This window comes from Erinaceus europaeus, chromosome 4, assembly GCF_950295315.1.
Source record: "Erinaceus europaeus chromosome 4, mEriEur2.1, whole genome shotgun sequence".
In the NCBI taxonomy this organism is placed as follows: domain Eukaryota; kingdom Metazoa; phylum Chordata; class Mammalia; order Eulipotyphla; family Erinaceidae; genus Erinaceus; species Erinaceus europaeus.
Window position 1 is genome coordinate 98,712,127 of NC_080165.1, and position 24,339 is coordinate 98,736,465.

General features: G+C 42.2%; 1 protein-coding gene across 1 annotated transcript in view; it reads right to left on the reverse strand.

Annotated features, from left to right (window-relative positions):
- Positions 1 to 329: 329 nt before the first annotated feature.
- GDF3 (growth differentiation factor 3) overlaps positions 330 to 24,339 on the reverse strand; it is a 29,521-nt gene continuing 5,511 nt past the window's right edge. Inside the window, exons 2-3 of the mRNA XM_007538837.2 lie at positions 21,362 to 21,703; positions 330 to 2,049 (exon numbers count right to left, since the gene is read on the reverse strand). Coding sequence (XP_007538899.1) covers positions 1,220 to 2,049; positions 21,362 to 21,703 — 1,172 coding nt within the window. The 3' untranslated portion in view covers positions 330 to 1,219. The remainder of the gene's footprint in view (positions 2,050 to 21,361; positions 21,704 to 24,339) is intronic.

Consider the following 24,339-nt stretch of genomic DNA (forward strand, 5'->3'; position numbering starts at 1 on the left):
CCTGAGGCTCCAAAGTCCCAGGTTCAGTCCCCACACCACCATAAGCCAGAGCTGCGCAGTGCTCTGATGTTTCTGTGTTTTTCTCTGCATCTCTCTCAAAAATAAAATAAATAAAGTACTTAAAGAGAGAGAGAGAGAGAGACCAGTAACACTGCTTTACCACACATGAAACTTGCCCCTTTGGAGTTGGGGAGCAAGGGCTCGAACCCAGCTCCTTACAAGTGGTGACATGTATCCAGAAGGAAATATTGTCACTATGCTGGTAATACTGCAGATTACCTAAAATCGTGGTGGTTTTGTTTTGTTTTGTTTTGTTCTGTTTTTTTGGGTTTTTATTGTATTTGGTCTGGTTTCCCTATATTCCTGTAATCCAGTCACCAGGGTAGGGGGTTGGGAGGGGTGCAAATTACGTGGTTTTTGTACAAATGTATTTCTCATGTTATTTTGGGAAAATAAAGTGAGGGAGTTTGGGGAGATTAGAATAAATTGATGAAGAAGATCTGATCCCCTTTTTCAGTGAATAAAACAGAACATCATTTGTGGAAAAAAAAAAAAACAACAAGTGGTGACATGTGCACGTTCCAGCATGTGCCATCGCTGGCTCCATTAACATAATCAGCCATGATGAAATTTAAGCTATGAACAGGGCAGGGGGTGACAGCACAATGGTTATGCAAACAGACTCTCATGCCTGAGGCTCCGAAGTCTCAAGTTCAATCACTAGCACCCCCATAAGCCAGAGCTGAGCAGTACTCTGGTTAAAAAAAAAAAAAAAAACTGGGGGATCAGGCGATAGCACAGCAGGTTAAGCACACATGGCAAAGCACAAGGACCAGTGTAAGGATCCCGATCGAGCCCCCAGCTCCCCATCTGCAGGGGGGGTCTCTTCATGGGCGGTGAAACAGGTCTACAGGCGTCTCTCTTTCTCTCCCCCTCTGTCTTCCCCTCCTCTCTGGATTTCTCTCTGTCCTATCCGACAATAATGACAGCAATGACAACAACAATAAAAAACAAGGGCAACAAAAGGGAAAAAAATAGCCTCCATGAGCAGTGGATTCATAATGCAGGCACTGAGCTCCAGTGATAACCCCAGCAGCAAAAAAAAAAAAAAGAAAAAGAAACAACTATGAACATATCATAAGTTGATATTTCAGACCCAAAGCTTTAAGAATAAACAGCTTTATTAGAAGATTAAAACAAACATGATTTCCGTGATAGCCTATCCACACCCACACTCGTCGACCACCATGTTTTCATAGTGCCGCAGAATGACATTGTCATTGTTGTCCTGGTAGAGCATGGAGATGGGGGACAGCTTGGTGGGGATGCAGACGGCCTGGGGGACCTGAGGGTCCACGGCGTGCATCAGCGCCTGCATGAAGGCATAATTGGAGCTGTTGAGAGAGGTGGTCAGAGAAAAGGGACACTCCCCATGGCAAAAATTGGCCATGAAGCCCTTGGGGGCGATGATCCACTTGTGCCAGTCCAGGTCCCGGAAGTTGATAAACAGCTGATGGCGGTGACACAGGTTCTTGCAGGTGGACTTAGGGGCTGGGACTGCTGCCCTCCTTTTTCGGGAAACCAGGTGGCACTGCTCAGGGTCTAGGGTCACCACCAGCAGGTACGTGTGCAAGGAACGTCTCAGCCTCGAGCAGGTGTCCTGGAGATGTCCATCCAGCTCCCAAGCTCCATCTCCCTTCACCAGTATCTGGAGCAGCAGACCTAAGCTGGGCCAGGAGTGGCTGTTCCAATTCCTAACCATACCCTGCAGGTTGAATCGAAGGGCCCCCTGAGGCCAGGGCACTGACTTCACCAGCAGCACCCTGCCTGCCTTAGGAACTTTTGAGCCCCACACTTGGGTATCTGGGACCAGCCACAGAGCCAACTCCAGTTCTGGCCCCAAGTTGAAATAAGTGTTGGGTCCCAAGTCCAGGCCGAGTTGGGCCATGGTTAGCTGTTGCTTCTCCTGAATGGTGGACAGGTTAAAATAGAGGAGCTTCTGAAGGCAAGGGGAGTCTTGGGGACGTGTCTTGGAGTAAAGAAAGAAACCTAGATGTAAACAGATTGAGTCACCACTCGTATTTTACTTCATATCCACCTATGATACAAATGCCAAATTACTCATATATATAATCCATATGTATGTGTATACATATAACGCATATACATATATTTATAAAAATATATACATATATCCATACGTACAAAACAATGGTAAGAAACTGTCAGTCATCCTCAGTCCCCACCATATGGGAGGAATTGTTTCTCACATTCCTCATGCAAAGCTAGATATTTTGGGCTGGCAAAATATCCATAGCTCACCTGGGTAGTGGTTCTGCTTTGTTATATGCACCACCCAGGTCCAAGCCTAGCCGCTGCACACTGGAGGAAGCTTCTGGCCAGAGCACTGGAAGTGCTGTGCTATCTTTCCATCTCTTTTTTTTTAACAAACTTTTTTCTTTCTATTTTTTTAAATTTATTTTTCATTGGGGAATTAATGTTTTACAGTTGACAGTAAATACAATAAATAGTTTGTACATGCATAACATTTCCGTTTTGTTTTTTAAAGCATCAATATATGTCATGCATATTCCAAACTGCTATACAGGTTGTATCTGGGACTTTGAAGCCTCCTCAGGCATGAGTCTCTTTGCATAACCATTATGCTATCAACACCTGCCCATATCTACAAAATAATCTAGTTTTTAAAATACAGAAATTAGAAATACTTCGCTAGTAATACAAATTCCATATAAACATTTCAAATCAAACTGACAACCAATAAAAATTTACTCAGTTAAAACATACAAACAAAAAAGAAAAAACAAGAATAGTATGAAATTGAATTTTTGCTAAGCACTATCTGGTTAGCATTAAAATTCTTCTTTACATATAGGAAAAAGTACATACATGAGTGATATGAGAAATAGAAAATCTGATTAGAATTTTATAGGTAAAATCAGAGATATACAGGATCCTGTTGCTCTAGTTCTTAATTGCTCTGAGAACATTGCTCAGTTTTCCATATAACAATACAACCTCCCACATGCCATCATGTTTTCTTTTCATTTTATTTTACCAGAATACTGCTCAGCTCTGGCTTACAGTGGTATGAGGGAAGTGAATCTGAGACCTTGGAGCCTCAGGCATGAGTCTCTTTGCATAACCATTTTGCTAGCTCTCTCACCCCATCTCTTTCTATCTAAACAAAAAAGAATTCTCAGGGCAGGGTGGTGATGCACCTGGTAGAGTACACAAATTACAGTGTGACAACAAGGGTAACAACAAGGGCAACAAAAGGGAGAAAATGGCCTCTAGGAGCAGTGGATTTCATAGTACAGGCACCAAACCCCAGGAAAACCTGGGGAAAAAAACTACAGTGCACAAGGAGCCAGGTTCAAGCCACTGGTCCCCACCTGCGGGGGAGAAGCTTCAGGAATGGTGAAGCAGTGCTGCAGGTATCTCTCTCTCTCTCTCTCTCTCTCCTTATTTATTTATTTACTTATAACTACCAGAGCACTGCTCGGCTCTGGTTTATGGTAGTGCAAGGGACTGAACCTGAGACTTTGGAGCCTCAGGCAGGAGAGTCTGTTTGCATAACCATTATGCTATCTACCTCTCCCCCATCATCCAGTTCCCTCTCAATATCTGGCTTTCTAGATTAAAAAAAAAAAATTAAATAGTATTCTTGGAGCAGGGAAGTCCCAATAAAAACAAAAATCAAAGTAAATAAATTATTTTATTATTAAAAAAAAAAAACTTTTTAACCAAGCCACTGCTCAGCTCTGGTTGAACCTAGGACCTCAGAGCCTCAAGTATGAAAGTAGTTGTTTGCATAAGGGGCCAAGTGATGGTGCACTAGGTGGATTCTACACATAATCATTTGCAACGATCTGGGTTTAAGCCCCCGGTGCCCACCTTGCAAGGGAGAAGATTCATGAGAAGTGAAGCAATGCTGCAGTTGTCTCTATCTTTCCCTCTCAATTTCTCTGTCTCAGAAAAAGAAAGTTAAAGGAAGGAAAGAAAGTTTGCATAAACACTATGCTATCTCCCCAGTCTAAATTAATTCATTTTTTAAAAGCTTGGGCCAGCAAAATAACTGACATGGATAGTTTGCTGCTTTGTCATGTGGGCAACCCAGGTTTAAACCCAGTCTCCACTTTACTGAAGAAAATTTTGTTGCACCTCATCAAAGCAAGGACTATAAAAGCTGAGTCCTGGCATACTTTAACGATGACTCTTTAGTCACTAACAGGCCACCCCATAAGCTGGGGCCCTATTCGGGGAGTCTGAGATTCGCAAACAGACATGATGGGCCTAGACCTCGAATGAATCCCTCTCTCCATTGTTACTGGTCATTCCTATCAGGAACAACACAATAACCCCTTTGTGGGCACCCCATAGGACCTTGCCCTCAACTTGGATCAACAATGGTCGAGAATGTTCCATCCTCTGAAGGGAGGCTGGGCAATATACTCTATGCTACACCTGAGGAAGATGGGTCCTGATATTGGGACAGCTTGGAATGTTCCAACTTATGACCATAGAATGTGAGCACAGAACTATAGAGAGGCAGAGGTCACGTAGGCTCCTAAGCTGAATATGGGCCCCAGATCACATCAATGATGTGGGTTTACAGTCAACAATATTTATACACCTTTCCTATATTTGGGATCTACTCTCTTTCCTGATCCAGCTTTCTAGTCCTTCTGCCAGCCATGACATCACTTCCTCAGACAATAATTAGGATCCACCTGCATATCAGGAAAAAAAAAAAAAAACTACTAATATAGCCATAGGCCCTTTGGAAAATAACTAAAATATTCCTACTAGCTTTCTACAAAATGGAGACCCCCACCTCCCCAACTCTTCATCTGGACTATTCCAGCCTTTAGGTCCATGACTGGTCAACAATTTGTTTGGCTTTGTAGGTTAACTCTATTTTCAACCACCAGGTTCCAGATACTAGCAGATTTCCCTGGACAAATCCCACCAACGTGTCCTGGAACTCTGCTTTCCCAGAGCCCTTCCCCACTAGGGAAAGAGAAATACAGGCTGGGAGTATGGATCGACCTGTCAATGCCCATGTTCAGCAGGGAAGCAATTACAGAAGCCAGACCTTCCACCTTCTGCACCCCACAGTGACCTTGGGTTCATACTCCCAGAGGGTTAAAGAATAGGAAAGCTGGGAGTCTGGTGGTAGTGCAGTGGGTTAAGCGCATGTGGCACAAAGCACAAGGATGGTGTAAGGATCCTGGTTGGAGGCCCCACCTCCCCACCTGCAGGGGAGTCTCTCCTCACAAGCAGTGAAACAGGTCTACAGGTGTCTATCTTTCTCTCCTCCTCTTTATCTTCCCCTCCTCGCTCCATTTCTCTCTGTCCTATCCAACAACCAATAACAACAATAATAACTATAACAATACAAAGGCAACAAAAGGAAATAAATAAATATTTAAAATATATATATACAAAAAGGTGAATGCTTAAAAAAAAAAAAAAAAAAAGAGGGAGTCGTGTGGTAGCGCAGCGGGTTAAGTGCACTATAGCACAAAGCGCAAGGACCGGTGTAAGGATCCCGGTTCAAGGCCCGGCTCCCCACCTGCAGGGGAGTCCTTCACAGGCGGTGAAGCAGAGTTTTCAGGTATCTTTATCTCCCCCTCTCTGTCTTTCTTTCCTCTCTCCATTTCTCTCTGTTCTAATAATGACATCAATAACAATAACAATAATAACTACAACAAGGACAACAAAAGGGAAGATAAATAAAAATTTATAAAAATTTTTAAAAAAAGGAAAGCTATCACGGGAGGATGGATACAGAGTTCTGGTAGTGGGAATTGTGTCAAGTTGTACTCCTTTTATCCTATGGTTTAGTCAATGTTTTCTTTTTATAAATAAAAAATTACATAAAAAAAAAGAAGGGGGAATCGGGCGGTAGCGCTGTGGGTTAAGCGCACGTGGCGCAAAGTGCAAGGACCAGCGTAAGGATCCAAGTTCGAGCCCCTGGCTCCCCACCTGCAGGGGAAGTCGCTTCACAGGGAGTGAAGCAGTTCTGCAGGTGTCTGTCTTTATCTCCCCCTCTGTCTTCCTCTCCTTTCTCGATTTCTCTCTGTCCTATCCAACAACGACGACATCAACAACAACAAAAAAAACTAAAACAAGGGCAACAAAAGGGAAATAAATAATAAAATAATTTAAAAAAGAATTGGAGACCAGATGTTGAAAATAACAAGGAAACTTAATGACCTTTAATTTTGTCAGTCATTGAGCTAAAACTGAATGTGTGTGTGTCTATATATCTGAAAGAAAAAAAAAAGCCCAGAATGATATTCCTGACAATTCACCCCCCCACCTCCTGACTGATGAAAGCATAAATATAAAACAGTGAAGTAGGTAAAAGTATAAAAGCATGTGCAAGAGGTAAAAGTATAAAAAACTAAGTCTAGGGGGCAGGAGGTGGCATAACTGATTGAGTGCACATGTTACAATGTGTAAGGAACCAAGCAAGGGCCAAGCTCCCAACCCCCACTTGCAGGGGGAAAACCTTGTGAGTGGTGAAGCAATGTTGCAGGTGTCTCTCTCTGGCTCTCTATCACCCCCTTCCTGTCCATTTCTGGCTGTCCCTGACAAATAAATAAATAAATAAATAAATATAATAAAAAAGAAAAGAAAAGAAAATTTTGTTGCTGTCGGCTCTTTTCTTCTCTCTGTTTCTAACACAGGTATAGGGACAGGGGTAGGGATAGGTAGATGTGTCTTTTTCTTCCATCACATTATGCTGATTGCATGTTCTTTATCATTTCTCCTACAAAAATTTACAGTTGAGCTACTTCTGGCTAAGAAGCAACTGGTAATAAAATCAGGTGTAATTCAGACATTGGAGTCATCCAAATCCACTGGGGAAGGAGGCCATTCTGCTTTTGCTTCTTGGCCAGAAATGGAGCACATATTAATGATGTGATAGGTCAGTAGCATCTCTGTCACAGCAGGCAAGAAAAGAAAAGCACCACTGGTATCTGGACAACAGGAACCCTTTCCTCCTCTGTTTCTGTTTGGAGACTCAGTAGTAAATATGTGAAAGCACTGTTTGAAAATGCACAGGTTTTGCACGCATGAGATCCACAGATGCCAGGCACTCCATCTGCCAGAATAATCTTATTTCATGTGCCAGAGTAGTGTTCTGTCCTCTCTCTTTCTCAGTCTCAGGAAATAATTTTTTTTTTTAAATTTTTTATCTTTATTTTTATTGGATAGAGACAGCCAGAAATTGAGAGGAATGGGGAGATAGGGAGAGAGACAAAGAGACACCTGCTTCACCACTCATGAAGCTTTCCCCTAGAGGTGGGGACCAGGGTCTGGAACCTGAGTCCTTGCACATCGTGACATGTGCACTCAACCAGGTGCACCACCATCTGGCCCCAGGAAATAAATTAACTAATATTTTTTTTAAAGAAGTGTGGAAAGACTTCAAAATTTTATTTTTCATTTTTCCCCTTTTGTTGCCCTTGTTGTTGATCATTGTTGTTGTTATTATTGTTGTTGTTATTGCTGTCATTGTTGTTGGATAGGGCAGACAGAAATCGAGAAAGATGGGGGATGGGAAGAGAGACACCTGCAGACCTGCTTCACCACCTGTGAAGCGAATCCCCTGCAGGTGGGGAGCCTGGGGCTAGACCCCAGTTCCTGATGCTGGTTTGTGTGCTTTTTAAACCCCCCTTTTTTTTTTTAAAGATTTTATTTTTATTTTTCCCCTTTTGTTGCCCTTGTTGGTTTTTGTTATTATTGCTGTCATCGTTGTTGGATAGGACAGAGAGAAATCGAAAAAGGGAGGGAAGACAGAAGGGGGAGAGAAAGATAGACACCTACAGATCTGCTTCACTGCCTGTGAAGTGAACCCCCTGCAGGTGGGGAGCCAGCGGCTTGAACCTGGATCCTTCAGCAAGTCTTTATGCTTCATCACGTGCGCTCCCTTTTAACACCTTTTTAACCCGCTGTGCCACTGTCTGGCTCCCGAAATAAATTAACTAATAATTTAACTAATAAAGCTATGTTAGGGGCCAGGTGGTGACACACCTGCTTGAGCGCATGTATTACAATGCGCAAGGACCTGGGTTTGAGCCCAGTCCCCGCCTGCAGGGGGAATGCATTGCGAGTGGTGAAGCAGTACTGCAGATGTCTCTCTGTCTCTATCCCTCTCTATCACCCCCTCGCTTCTTGATTTCTGGCTGTCTCTATCCAATAAATAATGATAATAACTTTTTTTTTTAAAAAAAAAAAAGCTATGTTAGGAAAAGATGACCAGAAGACTCTGAACTCCAATTCTATCAGGACCCAGATAGAGAAGAGGAAAAAAAAACAAGGGAGGGAGGGGAACACAATCAGACATAGTAGGAGTGATTTGGAAAAGGAGACAAGAAGGCAACAAAATGGGAAAAAATGGCCTCCAGGAGCAGTGGATTCCCAGTGATAACCCTGGATGCAGAAAAAAGAGTCGGCACGAGTATAGAATAAAATGGGCAAATATACAGAAATACAGATAGACAGTTATAGTCTACCCATATCTGTGATGTGATTTTTTTTTAAGAATTTGTTTTTTTAACATCTTTTAAAATTTTTATTAATTAATTTATTCCCTTTTGTTTCCCTTGTTGTAGTTATTATTGCTGTCATTGTTGGATTGGGCAGAGAGAGGTGGAGAGAAGAGGGGAAGACAGAGAGGGGGAGAGAAAGATGGACACCTGCAGACCTGCTTTACACCCTGTGAAGTGACTCCCCTGCAGGTGGGGAGCCGGGGGCTGGAACCGGGACCCTTACATGGTCCTTGTGCTTTGCGCCACGTGCACTCAACGGCTGCACTACTACACTACTCCCCATATCTGTCATCTTGGTAGAACTACTGCAGTTTCCAATGGAGGGAATGGGGATACAGAACTCTGGTAGTGGGAACAGTGCGGAATTATACCCATTATCTTATAATTTTCAATATTAAATCACTAATATAAAAATTTAAAAAGAAAATAAACCTTTGATTCAATACAAAAAAATCAAATCAAAGACATTTAGTCAATCAATTAATTTAAAAGAGCATTTGGTGTAGTTAGGGAAATAGTTCAACTAATAGAGCACTGGCCTTTCATGCCTGAGATTCCCAGTTTGATCCCCTGAATCATATGTGCCAGAGTGCTCTAGCTCCTTTCCCCCTCCCCTGTCTCTCCCTCTCCCCCCTCCTTCTCCCTCAGTCTCTGTCTCTCTCCCTTTCTTTTAAATATTTATTTGACTTACAGAAAGAAATTATCATAGGAAAGGGAGACAGAGAGTGAGAAAGACAAGACACCTGCAGCCTTGTTTCACTGCTCATGAAGCTTCTCCCATTCAACCAGCTGCACCACCATTCTTCTCCCACTTTTTTATCTCTGCCTCATATGAAACACTCTCTCCCTCACATTAATAAATGAAATGAATAATAAATGAATAAAATAAAAACATTTCAGCTAGAAGGTGAAGCAGTGGACAATAAAGCATTGCAGTCTCCAGCATGAAGTCCCAAGTTTGACCTCTGGCATTGATAGCATCTAGTTCACTCTGTCCTCCACTCTCTCATAAGTATGTAAATGAATTTTTTTTAAGTATTTATTTATTTATTCCCTTTTGTTGCCCTTATTGTTGTAGTAATTATTGTTGTTATTGATGTCATCATTGTTGGATAGAACAGAGAGAAATGGATAGAGATGGGGAAGACAGAGAGGGGAAGAGAAAGATAGACACCTACAGTCCTGCCTCACCACCTGTGAAGTGACTCCCCTGCAGGTGGGGAGCCGGGGGGTTCGAACTGGGATCCTCAAGCCCATCCATGTGCTTTCAGCCATGTGCACTTGTGAATCGACTCCCCTGCATGTGGAGAGCCAGGGACTCAAAACAAATAAACATTTTTAATGAAATACGTAAAAAGCATTCAGCTTTGGGCAAGTGGTTCAGTGTTAGAGCACAGGACTTGCAGGACCCTGAGTGGAATCCCAGGCACTGCGTACACCAGAGGGATGTACACATATAAGTAAATATAAGTAATAAGTAATAATAAGTAAATGCATGTTTTAGAAAATATTTAAAGATTACCTAAATATCTCTCCCTTTCTTTTCATTTACATGTATTTATTATTTTTAGATAAAGAGTGAAAGAAATCACAGCACTGAAGTTTCCTTTTACTCAGTGGGGGCCAGGTTTGAACCTGGGTCACACATAGGTCAAAGTAACAAACCATTCAAGTGAGTTTTTTCACCAGCCCACCATTTATTTATTTTTTCATGGAGCTAACAATGGTTGACATTAGTATACATGTTTCAGGAGTGCTTAAAAAAAAAAAAAAAAAAGATCTGGCACCAAAGTAAGAAAGCAGAAGTATACTAGAGTTTGCAGTGAGTACCTCCCTAATACTTCCTCTCTACTTTTCCAAGCTTTGGGTCCATGATTGCTCAACAATTTGTTTGGCTTTGTATGTTAACTCTCTTTTCAGTCACCAGGTTCCAGGTGTCATCAGGATGCCGGCCAGACTTCCCTGGATTGAAGACACCACCAATGTGTCCTGGAGCTCAGCTTCCCCAGAGACCCATCCTACTAGGGAAAGAGAGAGGCAGACTGGGAGTATGGACCGACCAGTCAACGCCCATGTTCAGCGAGGAAGCAATTACAGAAGCCAGACCTTCTACCTTCTGCAACCCTCAATGACCCTGGGTCCATGCTCCCAGAAGGATAGAGAATGGGAAAGCTATCGGGGGAGGGGGTGGGATATGGAGATTGGGCGGTGGGAATTGTGTGGAGTTGTACCCCTCCTACCCTATGGTTTTGTTAATTAATCCTTTCTTAAAAAAAAAAAAAAAAAAAAGATCTATTTATCTATTTGTTTTGGGAGAGTCTGAGAGAGAACCAGATTATCACTCTGGCACAATCAATCAGTGCTTGGGATCTCATGCTGAAGAATCCAACACTTTAGCCACTGCACCAGCTGCTGGGCCTGCTCAGCAGTGCTCTTTACAACTCTTCAAAAGTAAGCTGTCACACCCTGATGTCACCAAACTGTTGGGATTCCTCTATCACCATCTGTTGTACCCTCTACCCCCTGCTTCCGCCATGCGCACCCCCTCTGGCAACCTCAGTTCTGCAGTCTGAATTCAAAGACTGGTCTGTCTGTCCCCTTGCACTGTTTCTTCATATCTCTCATATTTAGTCACTAGTTACCTTTTTGAAAGACTACTTACTGCCTCTACTTCATTTCCTTTCCTTTTTTAAAAATTTTTTTTGTTTATTACTGAACAGAGACAGCGAGAAATTGAGAAGAGAGGGTGAGACAGAGAGGGAGAGAGAAAGACACCTGCAACACTGCTTCACCACTCATGAAGCTTTCCCCTTGCAGGTGAGGATCCAGGCTTGAACCTGGATCCTTGTGCACTGTAATGTGTGCACTTAACCAGGTGTGCCACCGCCTGGCCCCTCCTTTCTTCTTCTTTTTTTTAAAGATACAGCCATAAAAGCAGAGAGAGAGTGAAAGAAACCACAGCATCAAAGCTTCCTTCAATGTGGCTGGGACCAGGATCCAGCCTTGGTCACACATCTGGCAAATCAGTATACTAACTATCCAAGTGAGCTGTTTTACCAACCCTACTCCTTCCACTTCTTATCACATATTCTTCTGTACTCTTCCACTTGAGTGGTAAGTGTAAGTACACCATTTTATATCTTTCTTAGAGTTGTCTTACAGTTGTCTGCACAGATGGACATGTTTTCCCAGCACTTATCCTGAACAACTACTGTGGACAGTGGATAGCTAGCTATCTCCTGCTCAAGCCTAGCTCTACTACATTGGTCTCCCTTTTTATTTATACCACGGTATCACATTTATTATAACACTGGTGTATAAGACTATGTTTTCTGCACGAAGCGCAAGGACAAGCATAAGGATCCCGGTTCAAGCCCTCAGCTCCCCACATGCAGGGGAGTTGCTTCACAGGCGGTAATGCAGGTCTGCAGGTGTCTATCTTTCTCTCCCCCTCTCTATCTCCCCATCCTCTCTCCATTTCTCTCTGTCCTATCCAACAACGACAACATCGATAACAACAATAACTATAATAATAAAACAACAGGGCAACAAAAGGGAAAATAAATAAATAAATATTTTTAAAAAGGACTATGCTTTCTGCAGACACAACAGTTTCATACTTCTTCATTCTTCATGGCTGCCACTGAAATAACACTATCCCTTCAGCAAAGTCCACTGGCTAAATTACATTCTTTTTTTTTTTTTCCTCAAGATTTATTTATGTGACAAGAATGAGAGGAGAGAGGGAACCAGAGCATCACTATGGCACATTCAATGGGAATCAAACTTGAGATCCCATGTTTGAATAGTCCAAAGCTTTAGGTACTATGCCACTTCCTGGGCCACTATTCTTTTTGTTGGTGGCTCTTGGTTTTAACAAATCACATTCTTTAGGTATGAAACCCCAAGAACAGGAATAGAAAAGATGCTCAGCTATGGCTTATGGTGGTTCCACTTTGGAGACCCATACATGAAAGTTTTTGTTTATTTTTACATAAAAATTATGCTATCTCTCCACCACAAATAAGTTATTAAAAAAAACAAAAGGTTCTTCAAGGACCTGTATTTGAGCTCCTGGTCCACACCTACAAGGAAGAAGCTTCATGAGCAGTGAAGCAGGGCTGCTGCTGCTTCTCTAATTCTTCACCAAAAGAAAAGGACTGAGAAGATAACACAATAGTTAATGAAAAAAAAAAAAAAGACTCTCATGCCTGAGGCCTTGAGGTACTAGGTTCAATCCCTTACACCATCATAAACCTGAGCTGAAGAGAGGGGAAACAACATTAGGGGGAAGATGACCAGAGGGTTCTAAAATCCAATTCTATCAAGACCCCCAAGACCCAGAGAGAGAAGAGGGAGAAAAGGATGAGCAAGGGGCCGGGTGGTGGTGCACATGGTTAAACACACACATTACAGTGCACAAGGACCAGGGTTCGAGCCCCCAGTCCCCACCTGTGGGGGAAAGCTTTGCAAGTAAAGCAGGGCTGTAGGTGTCTATCTGTCTCTCTCCATCTCTATAGCCCTCTTCCCTCTTGATTTCTGGCTTTCTCTTTCCAATAAATAAAGACAATAAAAATTAAAAAAAAAAAAAAAAAAAGGATGAGCATTTGGAAGTAGCAATATATGTACGTGTGACTTAGAAAGGAAGGGAAGGCAAGATCATAGAAAAATGGGCAAATATATCCCCACACCTATGGGCAGCTAATCTTTGATAAGGGGGCCCAAAGGATTAAATGGAAGAAGGAGGCTCTCTTCAATAAATGGTGCTGGGAAAACTGGGTTGTAACATGCAGAAGAATGAAATTGAACCACTTTATCTCACCAGAAACAAAAATCAACTCCAAATGGATCAAAGACCTAGATGTCAGACCAGAAACAATCAAATACTTAGAGGAAAACATTGGTAAAACAGTTTCCCACTTACACCTCAAGGACATCTTTGATGAATCAAACCCAATTGCAAGGAAGACTAAAGCAGAAACAAACCAATGGGACTACATCAAATTGAAAAGCTTCTGCACATCCAAAGAAACTATTAAACAAACAGAGAGACCCCTCACAGAATGGGAGAAGATCTTCACATGCCATACATCAGACAAGAAACTAATCACCAAAATATATAAAGAGCTCAGCAAACTTAGCACCAAAAAAGCAAATGACCCCATCCAAAATGGGTAGAGGATATGAACAAGACATTCACTACAGAAGAGATCCAAAAGGCTAACAAACATATGAAAAACTGTTTGAGGTCTCTGATTGTCAGAGAAATGCAAATAAAGACAGCATTGAGATACCATTTCACTCCTGTGAGGATGGCATACATCAAAAAGGACAGCAGCAACAAATGCTGGAGAGCCGGTGGGGACAGAGAAACCCTTCTGTACTCCTGGTGGGAATATAAATTGGTCCAGCCTCTGTGGAGAGCAGTCTGGAGAACTCTCAGAAGGCTAGACATGGACCTTCCATATGATCCAGTAATTCCTCTCCTGGGGATATACCCCAAGGACTCCATAACACCCAACCAAAAAGAGATGTGTACTCCAATGTTCATAGCAGCACAATTCATAATAGCTAAAACCGGGAAGCAACCCAGGTGCCCAACAACAGATGAGTGGCTGAGAAAGCTGTGGTATATATACACAATGGAATACTATGCAGCTATCAAGAACAATGAACCCACCTTCTCTGACCCATCTTGGACAGAGCTAGAAGGAATTATGTTAAGTGAGCTAAGTCAGAAAGATAAAGATGAGTATGGGATGATCCCACTCATCAACAGAAGCTGAGTAAGAAGATCTGAAAGGGAAACTAAAAGCAGGACCTGACCAAATTGTAAGTAGGGCACCAAAGTAAAAACCCTGTGGTGAGGGGTAGACATGCAGCTTCCTGGGCCAGTGGGGGGTGGGAGTAGGTGGGAAGGATGGGTCACAGTCTTTTGGTGGTGGGAATGGTGTTTATGTACACTCCTAGTAAAATGTAGTCATATAAATCACTAGTTAATTAATATGAGAGGGGGAAAATTAATAGTATGTCTCGAAGTTTTTCAAAACACAAACTGAATCTTTTTAATATATAGGCTGTGTAATTGATATGCAGACTCTCTCAAAAGCCTAGACCAAGTAGATCAGAAGCAACCAATAGCACAGCTATATACAAGATACTGGGTACTGTACAGCAAACCATAACAAAAGGACTTTTCAAAGTTAACCCAATTACCAAATAATGTGATGATAACATTAACTATCCATTGTCTTTTTGAACCCTAAGACAGCAGGAACCTCACATCTCCACTATAGAGCCTCTACTTCCCCCGGTCCTGGAACCCTTGGATAGGGCCCACTTTCCCATATGCCTCTCCCAATCCATATCAAATAATATTGCATCTGCCGATCACAACCTAACCAACGCAGCGATTGCCACCTCAACATGCTTCACTTCAGACTGTGTTCAGAGACTTCACGTGTGGAATGACAACCCTTCAGCTTCATTACTCGGGTGAGACCTTTCCTTTCATAGTATACTCTAATTCCATCTCAGGTGGTTCACTTTCTAACAAAGTCCCAAAACCTAGATATACACCAATTTCTGTGAGAGAGAGCATATGTTCACATGTATCCGTAAACTAGTGCAAAATATATACCTGAAAGCAGAAGTACACTAGAGTTTGCAGTGAGTACCCCCCTAACATTTCCTCTCCACTATTCCAAGCTTTGGGTCCATGATTGCTCAACAATTTGTTTGGCTTCGTATGTTAACTCTCTTTTCAGTCATCAGGTTCCAGATGTCATCAGGATGCCGGCCAGGCTTCCCTGGACTGAAGACCCCACCAATATGTCCTGGAACTCCGCTTCCACAGAGACCCACCCTACTAGGGAAAGAGAGGCAGACTGGGAGTATGGACGGACCAGTCAATGCCCATGTTCAGCGGGGAAGCAATTACAGAAGCCAGACCTTCTACCTTCTGCAACCCTCAATGACCCTGGGTCCATGCTCCCAGAGAGATAGAGAATGGGAAAGCTATCAGGGGAATGGGTGGGATATGGAGATTGGGTGGTGGGAACTGTGTGGAGTTGTACCCCTCCTACCCTATGGTTTTGTTAATTAATCCTTTCTTAAATAAAAAAAAATTAAAAAAAAGAAAAATGGGCAAATATATATAAATAGTTATAGAAATAATAGTCAGCCCGTAACTGTGACCTTGGAAGACAGTTTCCAACTGAGGGAATGGGGATGCAGAACTCTGGCAGTGGGAACGGTGTGGAATTAGATCCCTGTTTTCTTAGAATTTTGTAAATCAATATTAAATCATTAATAAAAATAAAATAGAGAAAAAGGAAGGAGGAGGAAGGAAAAGAGGGGAGGGAACGGAGGGGAGGGAAAGGGAGGAGAGGAAAGGAGAGGAGAGGAGGGGAGGGGAGGGGAGGGGAGGGGAGGGGAGGGGAGGGGAGGGGAGAGGAGGGGAGGGGGGAGGGGAAGGGGAAGGGAGAGGAGGAGAGGGGAGGGGAGGCGAGGCGAGGAGAAGAAAAGAGGAGGACAAAAGAAAGCCAGGAGTCAGGCAATAGTGTAGTGGGTTAAGCACAGGTGGCACAAAGCATAAGGACCTATATAAGGATCCTGGTTCAAGCCCCCAGCTCCCCCACCTGCAGGGGAGTCACTTCACAGGTGGTGAAGCAGGTCTGCAGGTGCCTTTCTCTCCCCCTTCTGTCTTCCCCTCCTCTCTCTATTTCTCTCTGTCCTATCCAACAACGACATCAATAATAACTATGACAATAAAAAACAAGGGCAACAAAAGGGAATAAATAAATAAATATTTTTTTAAAATTTTTTTAAAAAAAGAAAGAAAGCCAGCTACTGGGAGAGGTGGTAGAAATGTGCACTGTTTTCAGCCCATCTTGAACGGAGCTTAAAGAAATCATGTTAAGTGAAATAAGTCAGAAACAGAAAGATGAATATGGGATGATCTCACTCACTGGCAGAAGTTGAAAACCAAGATCAGATGAGATAACAGGAAGCAGAACCTGGACTGGAGCTGATGTATTTCACCAAAGTAAAAGACTCTGGGAGCGGGGGGGGGGGGGGGGGGGGGGGGGGGTGAGGGTACAAGTCCTGGAAAAGGATGACAGAGGACCTAGTGAGTGCTGTATTATGTGGAAAACTGAGAAATGTCACACATGTACAAACTATTGTATTTACTGTTGAATGTAAAACATTAATCCCCCAATAAAGGGGAAAAAAGAAAGAAACATGCAGGCCTGTAACTCCAGAGATAGCTCTGGTGTCAAAAATCTGAGCTGATGTTTTAATACCAGGTTGGTAAAAAGTTAAAAGAGAAAAGAAATAAAGACTGTTAAGGTGTTCCGGGAGGTGGTGCAGTGATAAGGCTTTGGACTCTGAAGCATGAGGTCCTGAGTTCGATTCCCGGCAGCACATGTGCCAGAGTGATATCTGGTTCTTTCTCTCTCTTCCTATCTTTCTCATAAATAAATAAATAAATAAAAATATTTTTTAAAAAAAGACTGTTAAGACAGAATGGTGATTACTAGAGAGGAGAAGGAAAGGCAGATCTGGCAGAAATGAACAATTAGCTGGTGGTAGCTGGTGATTGGACATTTAAGATGGGCATGATGTGATAGGTGCAGTTATAAGATGAAAAACTGATACAGTGTTATAAAGGAATGATATCTCAATTAAAAGAAAAAAAAATCAAGGGCTACAGGCATAAATCACTGGCAAGTACCTGCATGGCCATGCATACACTCACACAGCCCAGATCTGAGTTCCAGCTCCAGCTCCAAGTGAGTGTCCTAGCCCCAGGGGGCAGCTCTGACATTATGACAACTTTCTTACCCTCTCTCCCTCCATCTGTCTCTACTTAATGAAAAGCAGCCCTGGACTCGGGAAATCACAGTGTGCAAAGCACTGATCTGTATATTATTTTACCAGATGGTCATCAAATATAGCAATAAGAATGAGCTGCAAGGGAGTCGGGCGGTAGTGTAGCAGGTAAAGCGCACGTGGTACAAACACTGGTGTAAGTAAGGGTCTGGGTTCGAGCCCCCAGTTCCCCACCTGCAGGGGAGTTGCTTCACAGGCGGTGAAGCAGTCTGCAGGTGTCTTTCTCTTCCCCTCTCTGTCTTCCCCTCTTCTCTCCATTTCTCTCTGTCCTATCCAACAACAACGACGACATCAATAACAACAACAATAATAATAACAATAAAAAACAACAAGGGAAACAAAAAGGGAAAAAATATGTATATAAATAATGAGCTGCAAATATAGACAGGCTGGTTAGATTTCACTAATATGATGCTGAGTGAAAGAAGTCAGACGCATTCCATGTCTGTATTCTTAGGAAGTTTATAAACAGGCAAAGCAGGGAAGATAGCATAATAGTTATTAGGAAAAAAAAAAAAAAACTCTAATGCCTGAAGCTCCCAAAGTCCCAGGTTCAATCCTTCACACCACCTTAAACCAGTTTGGCAGTACTTTGGTGAGGAGAAAAAAAAAAGCCATGCACACACAGGAAAGCTACTAGGTAATGAAGACTATCAGGCTAGAGGTTACCATTCATGAAGCAGTGATGTGGTTAGGGAAACAGCTCAGCTGGCAGAGTGAAAGATTCACATGCCCAAGGAAAATGAAAACAAGAGTAAATAAATGGGATTACATGAAATTAAAAAGCTTCTAAACGCCAAAAACAAAATACATAATGATAATCACACACATACATAATGATAATCACAGTAAATGGGAGAAGTTATTTGCACATCACACATCATACAAGAGGCTGATATAAAGCATCTATACCAGAATTGGTACAGATCTACAAAAGCAAAAACAACCCAATAAAAAAGTGGACTAAAGAATTAAATAGTTTTCTTTCTTTTTTTATATTTATTTATTTATTCCCTTTTGTTGCCCTAAATAGTTTTCTAAAAAAGAAATACGCATGGCCCACAGACACATGAAGAGATGCTCCACTTCACTTCTCATTAGAGAAATACAAATTAAAACCACACTGAGATACCATCTCACACCTCAGAGAATGGCTTCCATCAACAAACCAGGAAATGACAGGTGTTGGAGAGGTTGTGGAGAAAAGGGATCTCTGCTACACTGCTGATGGGAATGCAAACTGGTACAGCCCCTTTGGAAGACTGTATGGACAATCCTTAAACAAATAAAAATGGAATTGCCTTATGATTCAGCAATGCCACTCTTGGGGCATTTATCTAGTGTACACTGAAACACTAAGTCAAAGGAACATAAGCACCTCTATATTCATTGATGCACTATTCACAATAGCCAGAGTGGAAGCAGCCTAAATGCCCATCAACAGATGACTGGCTAAGGATGTTATTGGGTAAATATTCCATGGAATACTACTCTACAATCTAAATATATATATATATAATGTCCTTTGGAACACAATCAATGGAACTAGAGGTATTATGCTCAGCAAAATAAGTAAAGAGACGAAAGACAACTATTAGATGGTTTTACTTTTATGTGGAATCCAGGTCTCTTTCACTCTCTCTGCCTCTCTTTCAAAGGGGTGGAAAAGAAAAAAGACATGGAAGCACTAATTTGAAAGGACATATGCACCCCTATGTTCATAGCATATATATATATTTTACCAGAGTACTGCTCATCTCTGGTTTATGGTGGTGTGGGGGAACTGAACTTGGGACTTTGCAGCACACAAAAAAAGTTTAGCTTCTCTCTGAGTCACATATGAATGGTTTTTTCTGTTTGTTTTGCTTTTGCTTTTGTTTTCCCCAGAGCTCTGCTCAGCTCTGGCTTATGTAGCACTGGGAATTGAACCTGGGACCTCAGAGTCTCAAGCACAAAAGTCTTTGCATAACCAATATGCTGCCTCCACAGCCCCACATAAATTTTTTTAAAGACTTATTTATTAAAGAAAAAGAGGAGAGTGAACCAGTGCGTCACTCTGGCACACATGATGCCATGGGCCTCATGCTTCAGAGTTCAATGGTTTTTGTTGTTGTTGTTTTTACCAGAGCGCTGAAACCAACTTTGGTTTATATTGGTGCAGGGGATTGAACCTGGGACTTTGGAGTCTTGAGCATGAGTGTCTTTGCATAACCATTGTTTTCTACCCTTGTCCCAGAGTTCAATGCTTTATCTGCTGTGCGACCTCTCAGTATGGTATGCCCCTCCAACCTCTTTAGCCTACCTCCAGGAAGTTTCTCTGAACCCCTACTTCCAAAGCTCTGACATACTCCTTAGCACATATATGGAAACCATCTATAAATCCTAAAACAGAGGCTTTAAGGCTAGAGAGATAACACCGTCAACAGGCTTTCATGCCTGAGGCTCAGAAGTCCCAGGTTCAATCCCAGCACCACTATAAACTAGAGCTGAGCAGCATGCTCCATTTCTAATTAATTAATGCAGCATTTAACCTCAGTATTCTCAAGGTCATACAACTTCCAGCCAGCAGTGGGTGTCCAATCCTTGCTTTTTGGACAAATAAGTATTGTAATCCCATCTCCGGTTGCAGTAAAAGTAATTGAGGACGACTCTCAATTTTGCATCTGAACCACCTGAAAGGTCTGTATAGAAATGCAAATTACAACACCTAGCTTGGGCTTTTGAATAAGAATCTGATAGGAGAGCCAGGGGCTGGAGCTAGGGAATCTATTTTTAACTCAGGACCAGTTGGTGGGTGGTCATTTGGTAAACTATTGAAAGACAGCTACGTGTGCATATACAACGGATATGACAAAAAGAGCCCATTATTGATCGATAATCACAAACCAAGGGCGGCCATTTCAGCAAACAAAGTTGTCGAGAAGTCTCATCAAGAAAGAAGGTGAACAAACTGTGTGCTTCTGTTTGCCATTCCAGAGGCACCAGGGTGAGTACATTTTAAGCTAAAAAATGAGAGACTGAGCCCTTCTCCCACTTAAATCGAGAAAAAGTTACAGGTTCAGAAGAACCTATTTTGAATCCTGACTTTGTCCGTGCACTGCCTATAAGATCTTACTTAACTAGATTGCAAGCTATCTGCTGCTGAAACTTTAACATCTCTACTGTTAAAAAGTTGATAAGAATAACCACCTTCTAGACAGGATCATCGAGAGAGCTGTTAAGTGAGGATAAACACACACACATATACAATAGGGCTGAGGAGACAGCATAATGGCTCTGCAAAAGATTTTCATGCCTCAGGCTCTGAGGTCCCAGGTTCAATCCTCAGCACCACCATAAACTAGAGCTGAGCAGTGGTTTTCTCTCTCTCTCTCTCTCTTCCCTCCTTCTCTTAGACCTTTCATCAATAAATAAATTTAATTTAAAAATATAAAACACAAGGTGATTGTGCCTAGTGAGATAAATAAAAAGAAGACAACTACCAGCTGTTTTCACTCATATGTAGAGTCTAGAGAAATGATACACATGAACTTGCCAAAAACGGGAAAAATATCCAAACAAAACAGACACAAGAAAAATGGTGATTATTTGGGGGAGGTGGGAGGGTGGGGATTCAGAACTCGATGGCTGTGGTGTGGAACTATACACTGTAATCTTACAATTTTGTGACAAACTATTAATAATAAATTAATATATATACATATATATATATATCATACAATGCCTGATCAAGGCCTTCCTGAAACCACTCAGCCATTGCCACTTTCTTTCTTTCCTTCCTTCCTTCCTTCCTTCCTTCCTTCCTTCCTTCCTTCCTTCCTTCCTTCCATGCCACCCACTGCCAAGATTCTCTCTAGGGGACACACAGGGGTCCGTACCTTGATCTGGGAGAAGTCGGAGGACGTTCCCACGGACACCCAGCTCCTTGATGTAACACACGTCTTGGGGGACCCCGGCGGTGGACGCTGCCTCTCGATCTTGGAGAATTTTCCTCAAGAGAGTAGGCACGGGTTGGAACTTTTGGGGAGAAGGCACCTTGTTTAGCCCCAGGAACTGAAGGAAGACATATTCCGGGAATTGGAATGCCTGGCCCAGGGCCAGAGCTAGCAGGAGGCCCGGCACCCAAGCGAGCAGGGACGGAAGCATGGCCCCTGAGCCTCGCAGAGGTGCCTGCAGGGCCGGAGGCAGCTTGGGCGCCTGACTGCCCCCAAGCTCGGGTGCTGCTAATTTATGTGATGTGAGATAATCAAGTGTGAATTGCTCTCTTCCCAGCTCCTCAAAAGCAATTGGACGTGAAAAGACAGCCCACCCCCCCCTTCCCTTCCTCTACCCTTCCTGAAAACATTCACTAAACAAGCTCATCAGTGCATGAACCTAACTAAAAATCTGAGGTCCATCAGTAACAGGTACTGTGGAAGGAATAGACTGTTAAACAGACTAGATATTCAGATGAGCACTTGGGAACACAGCAATGAATAATTCTGCCTGGTAATTCATAGTCTAATTAGACAAATGCATAGGGAAATTTCTATTTGACTATATTACCCTCTGTACAGGAAACCAAACCGGGAGAACATCCCATAAGAGGGGTTATGTCAACATTCCCCATTCGTTTTCAATTCTAAGAAGGACTGAATTTTGTTTATCTAAGTTGCGTTTCTTCTTTCCTTTCTATTATTTTTAATAGTTTTATTTATTTATTTATGAAGGAGAGATATTGAGAAAAAGGTAGAAAAGGAGACACCAGCCCTGGTTTATGATGGTGCCTGAGGACTGAACCTGGGACCTTTGGTGCCTCAGGTATGAGAGGCTTTTGCAAAGCCTTTATGCTGTCTCTGCAGACCTTTAATAGATCTCTATTTGTGATTCAGCCATGTTTTACAAAATTATAAAATTCCAGGGTTAGTGGCTTAGTGGCTGGGGAAATAGCTCAACTGGTAACACATTGGACTTTCCTGCCTGAAGTTTCTGACTCAGTCCCCAGTACCACACATACCAGAGTGATGTGCTTCTCTCTCACTCCCTCTCCCTCTCTGTTTCCTCTCTGCTTCATGTAAAATTCTGTCTCATATGTAGCAGATAAAATAAATTTTGGGGACTAAGTGTAGATAGCATAATAGTTATACAAACAGACTCATGCCTGAGGCCCCAATGTCCCAGGTTCATTCCCCAGCACCACCATCAGCCAGAACTGAGTAACTGCTCTGGTAAAAAAAAAAAAATCAATTAATAATAATAATAATTAAATAAATAAAATAAATTTTTCAAAAAAGATTTCAGGAGTACAATTTCACACCCATAGATGGTATGTGGGAGTCACCTTACCTTCCACCAAACCTTTTTATGGTTCTCTCCCCACTATTACGCATACATAACCACAAAATCTTTCATACAGTCCAAGAGATAATTTGGTCAATTTCGTGTTTGTGTGTGTGTGTCTTTTTTTTTTTTACTTACTTTATTTTATTTATTTATTTATTCCCTTTTGTTGCCCTTTTTGTTTTATTGTTGTTGTCATCATTGTTAGATAAGACAGAGAGAAATGGAAAGATAGACACCTGCAGACCTGCTTCACCACTTGTGAGGTGACACCCCTGCAGGTGGGGAGCCCGGGGCTTGAACCGGGATCCTCATGTGGCTCCTTGTGCTTTGCACCGCCTGTGCTTAACCCACTGCGTTACCGCCCAACTCCCTGCTTTTTTTTTTTTTTTTTTTTTTAACAAAAGCACTGCTCAGTTCTGGCTTAATGGTTGTGCTGGGGATTGAACCTGGGACTTTGGAGCTTCAGGCATGAAAGTCTTTTGCATAACCATTATGCTCTCTCCTCAGCTCTTTGCACATCCATTTTGTTCCAAATGATAAAAATCTCATCTTTTTTTATTGCAGAGTAGTATACCATTGAGTATACCATAACTTCTTTATCCTGGAACATATTTTTAGCTGTTGTGAATAGTGCAGCTATTGGGCAAGGGTTGATAGCATTATATTTATGCAAAGAGACTTTTGTGCCTGATGCTGCAAAGTCCCAAGTTCAGTTCCCCCATACCACCATAAACCAGAGATGAGCAGTACTCTGGTAAAATATATATATATGCTATGAACATAGGGGTGCATATGTCCTTTCAAATTAGTGCTTCCATGTCTTTTTTCTTTTCCACCCCTTTGAAACAGAGGCAGAGAGTGTGAAAGAGACCATAGCACCAAAGCTCCCTTCAATAGGGTGGGGGCCAGGTTCAGACCTGGGTCATGCACATGTCAAAGCAACTATCCACGGGAACTATTTCACTGACCCTCCAAGTTCTCTAGATGTATGCTGAGGAGTGGTATTGCTGGATCATGCAGTGTTCCTATTTCTATTTGTTTGAGGGCTCTCCAAACTGTTACCAATGGGAAGCTGCAGCACTTTGCATTCCCACCAACCATGTACCAGAGCTTCTTTTTCTCCACATCCTCTCCAACACTTGTTATTTCTTCTTTTGTTGACATAAGCCATTCTCACAGGTGTGAGATGTTTATCTTTGCCTTTCTTGATTGACAGTCACAAGTCAGACCAAATAGGCCTTATTGCTGTCTGATATTAGACATGTCACTTAACCTTTCTATTTTCTATCCCTGCTGAAAATTTTTTTAAAATTAATTAAATAAAATAAACAAACAGCCTTCTGTGCTATGTAGTCCTAGGCTTTGGCATGCATCTTGTAGAAATAAAGCATGCCAGCAGATTGCAAACTCAAGATATGTTTTATCTATTACCAAATGGGACTGATAGTGGGGAGAGTGAGCTGAGCTAGTAATTTGCTATAGGAATTGATAAGACAAGACAAAGCCTTTGAAGTGCACGGCATGATGCCTACCA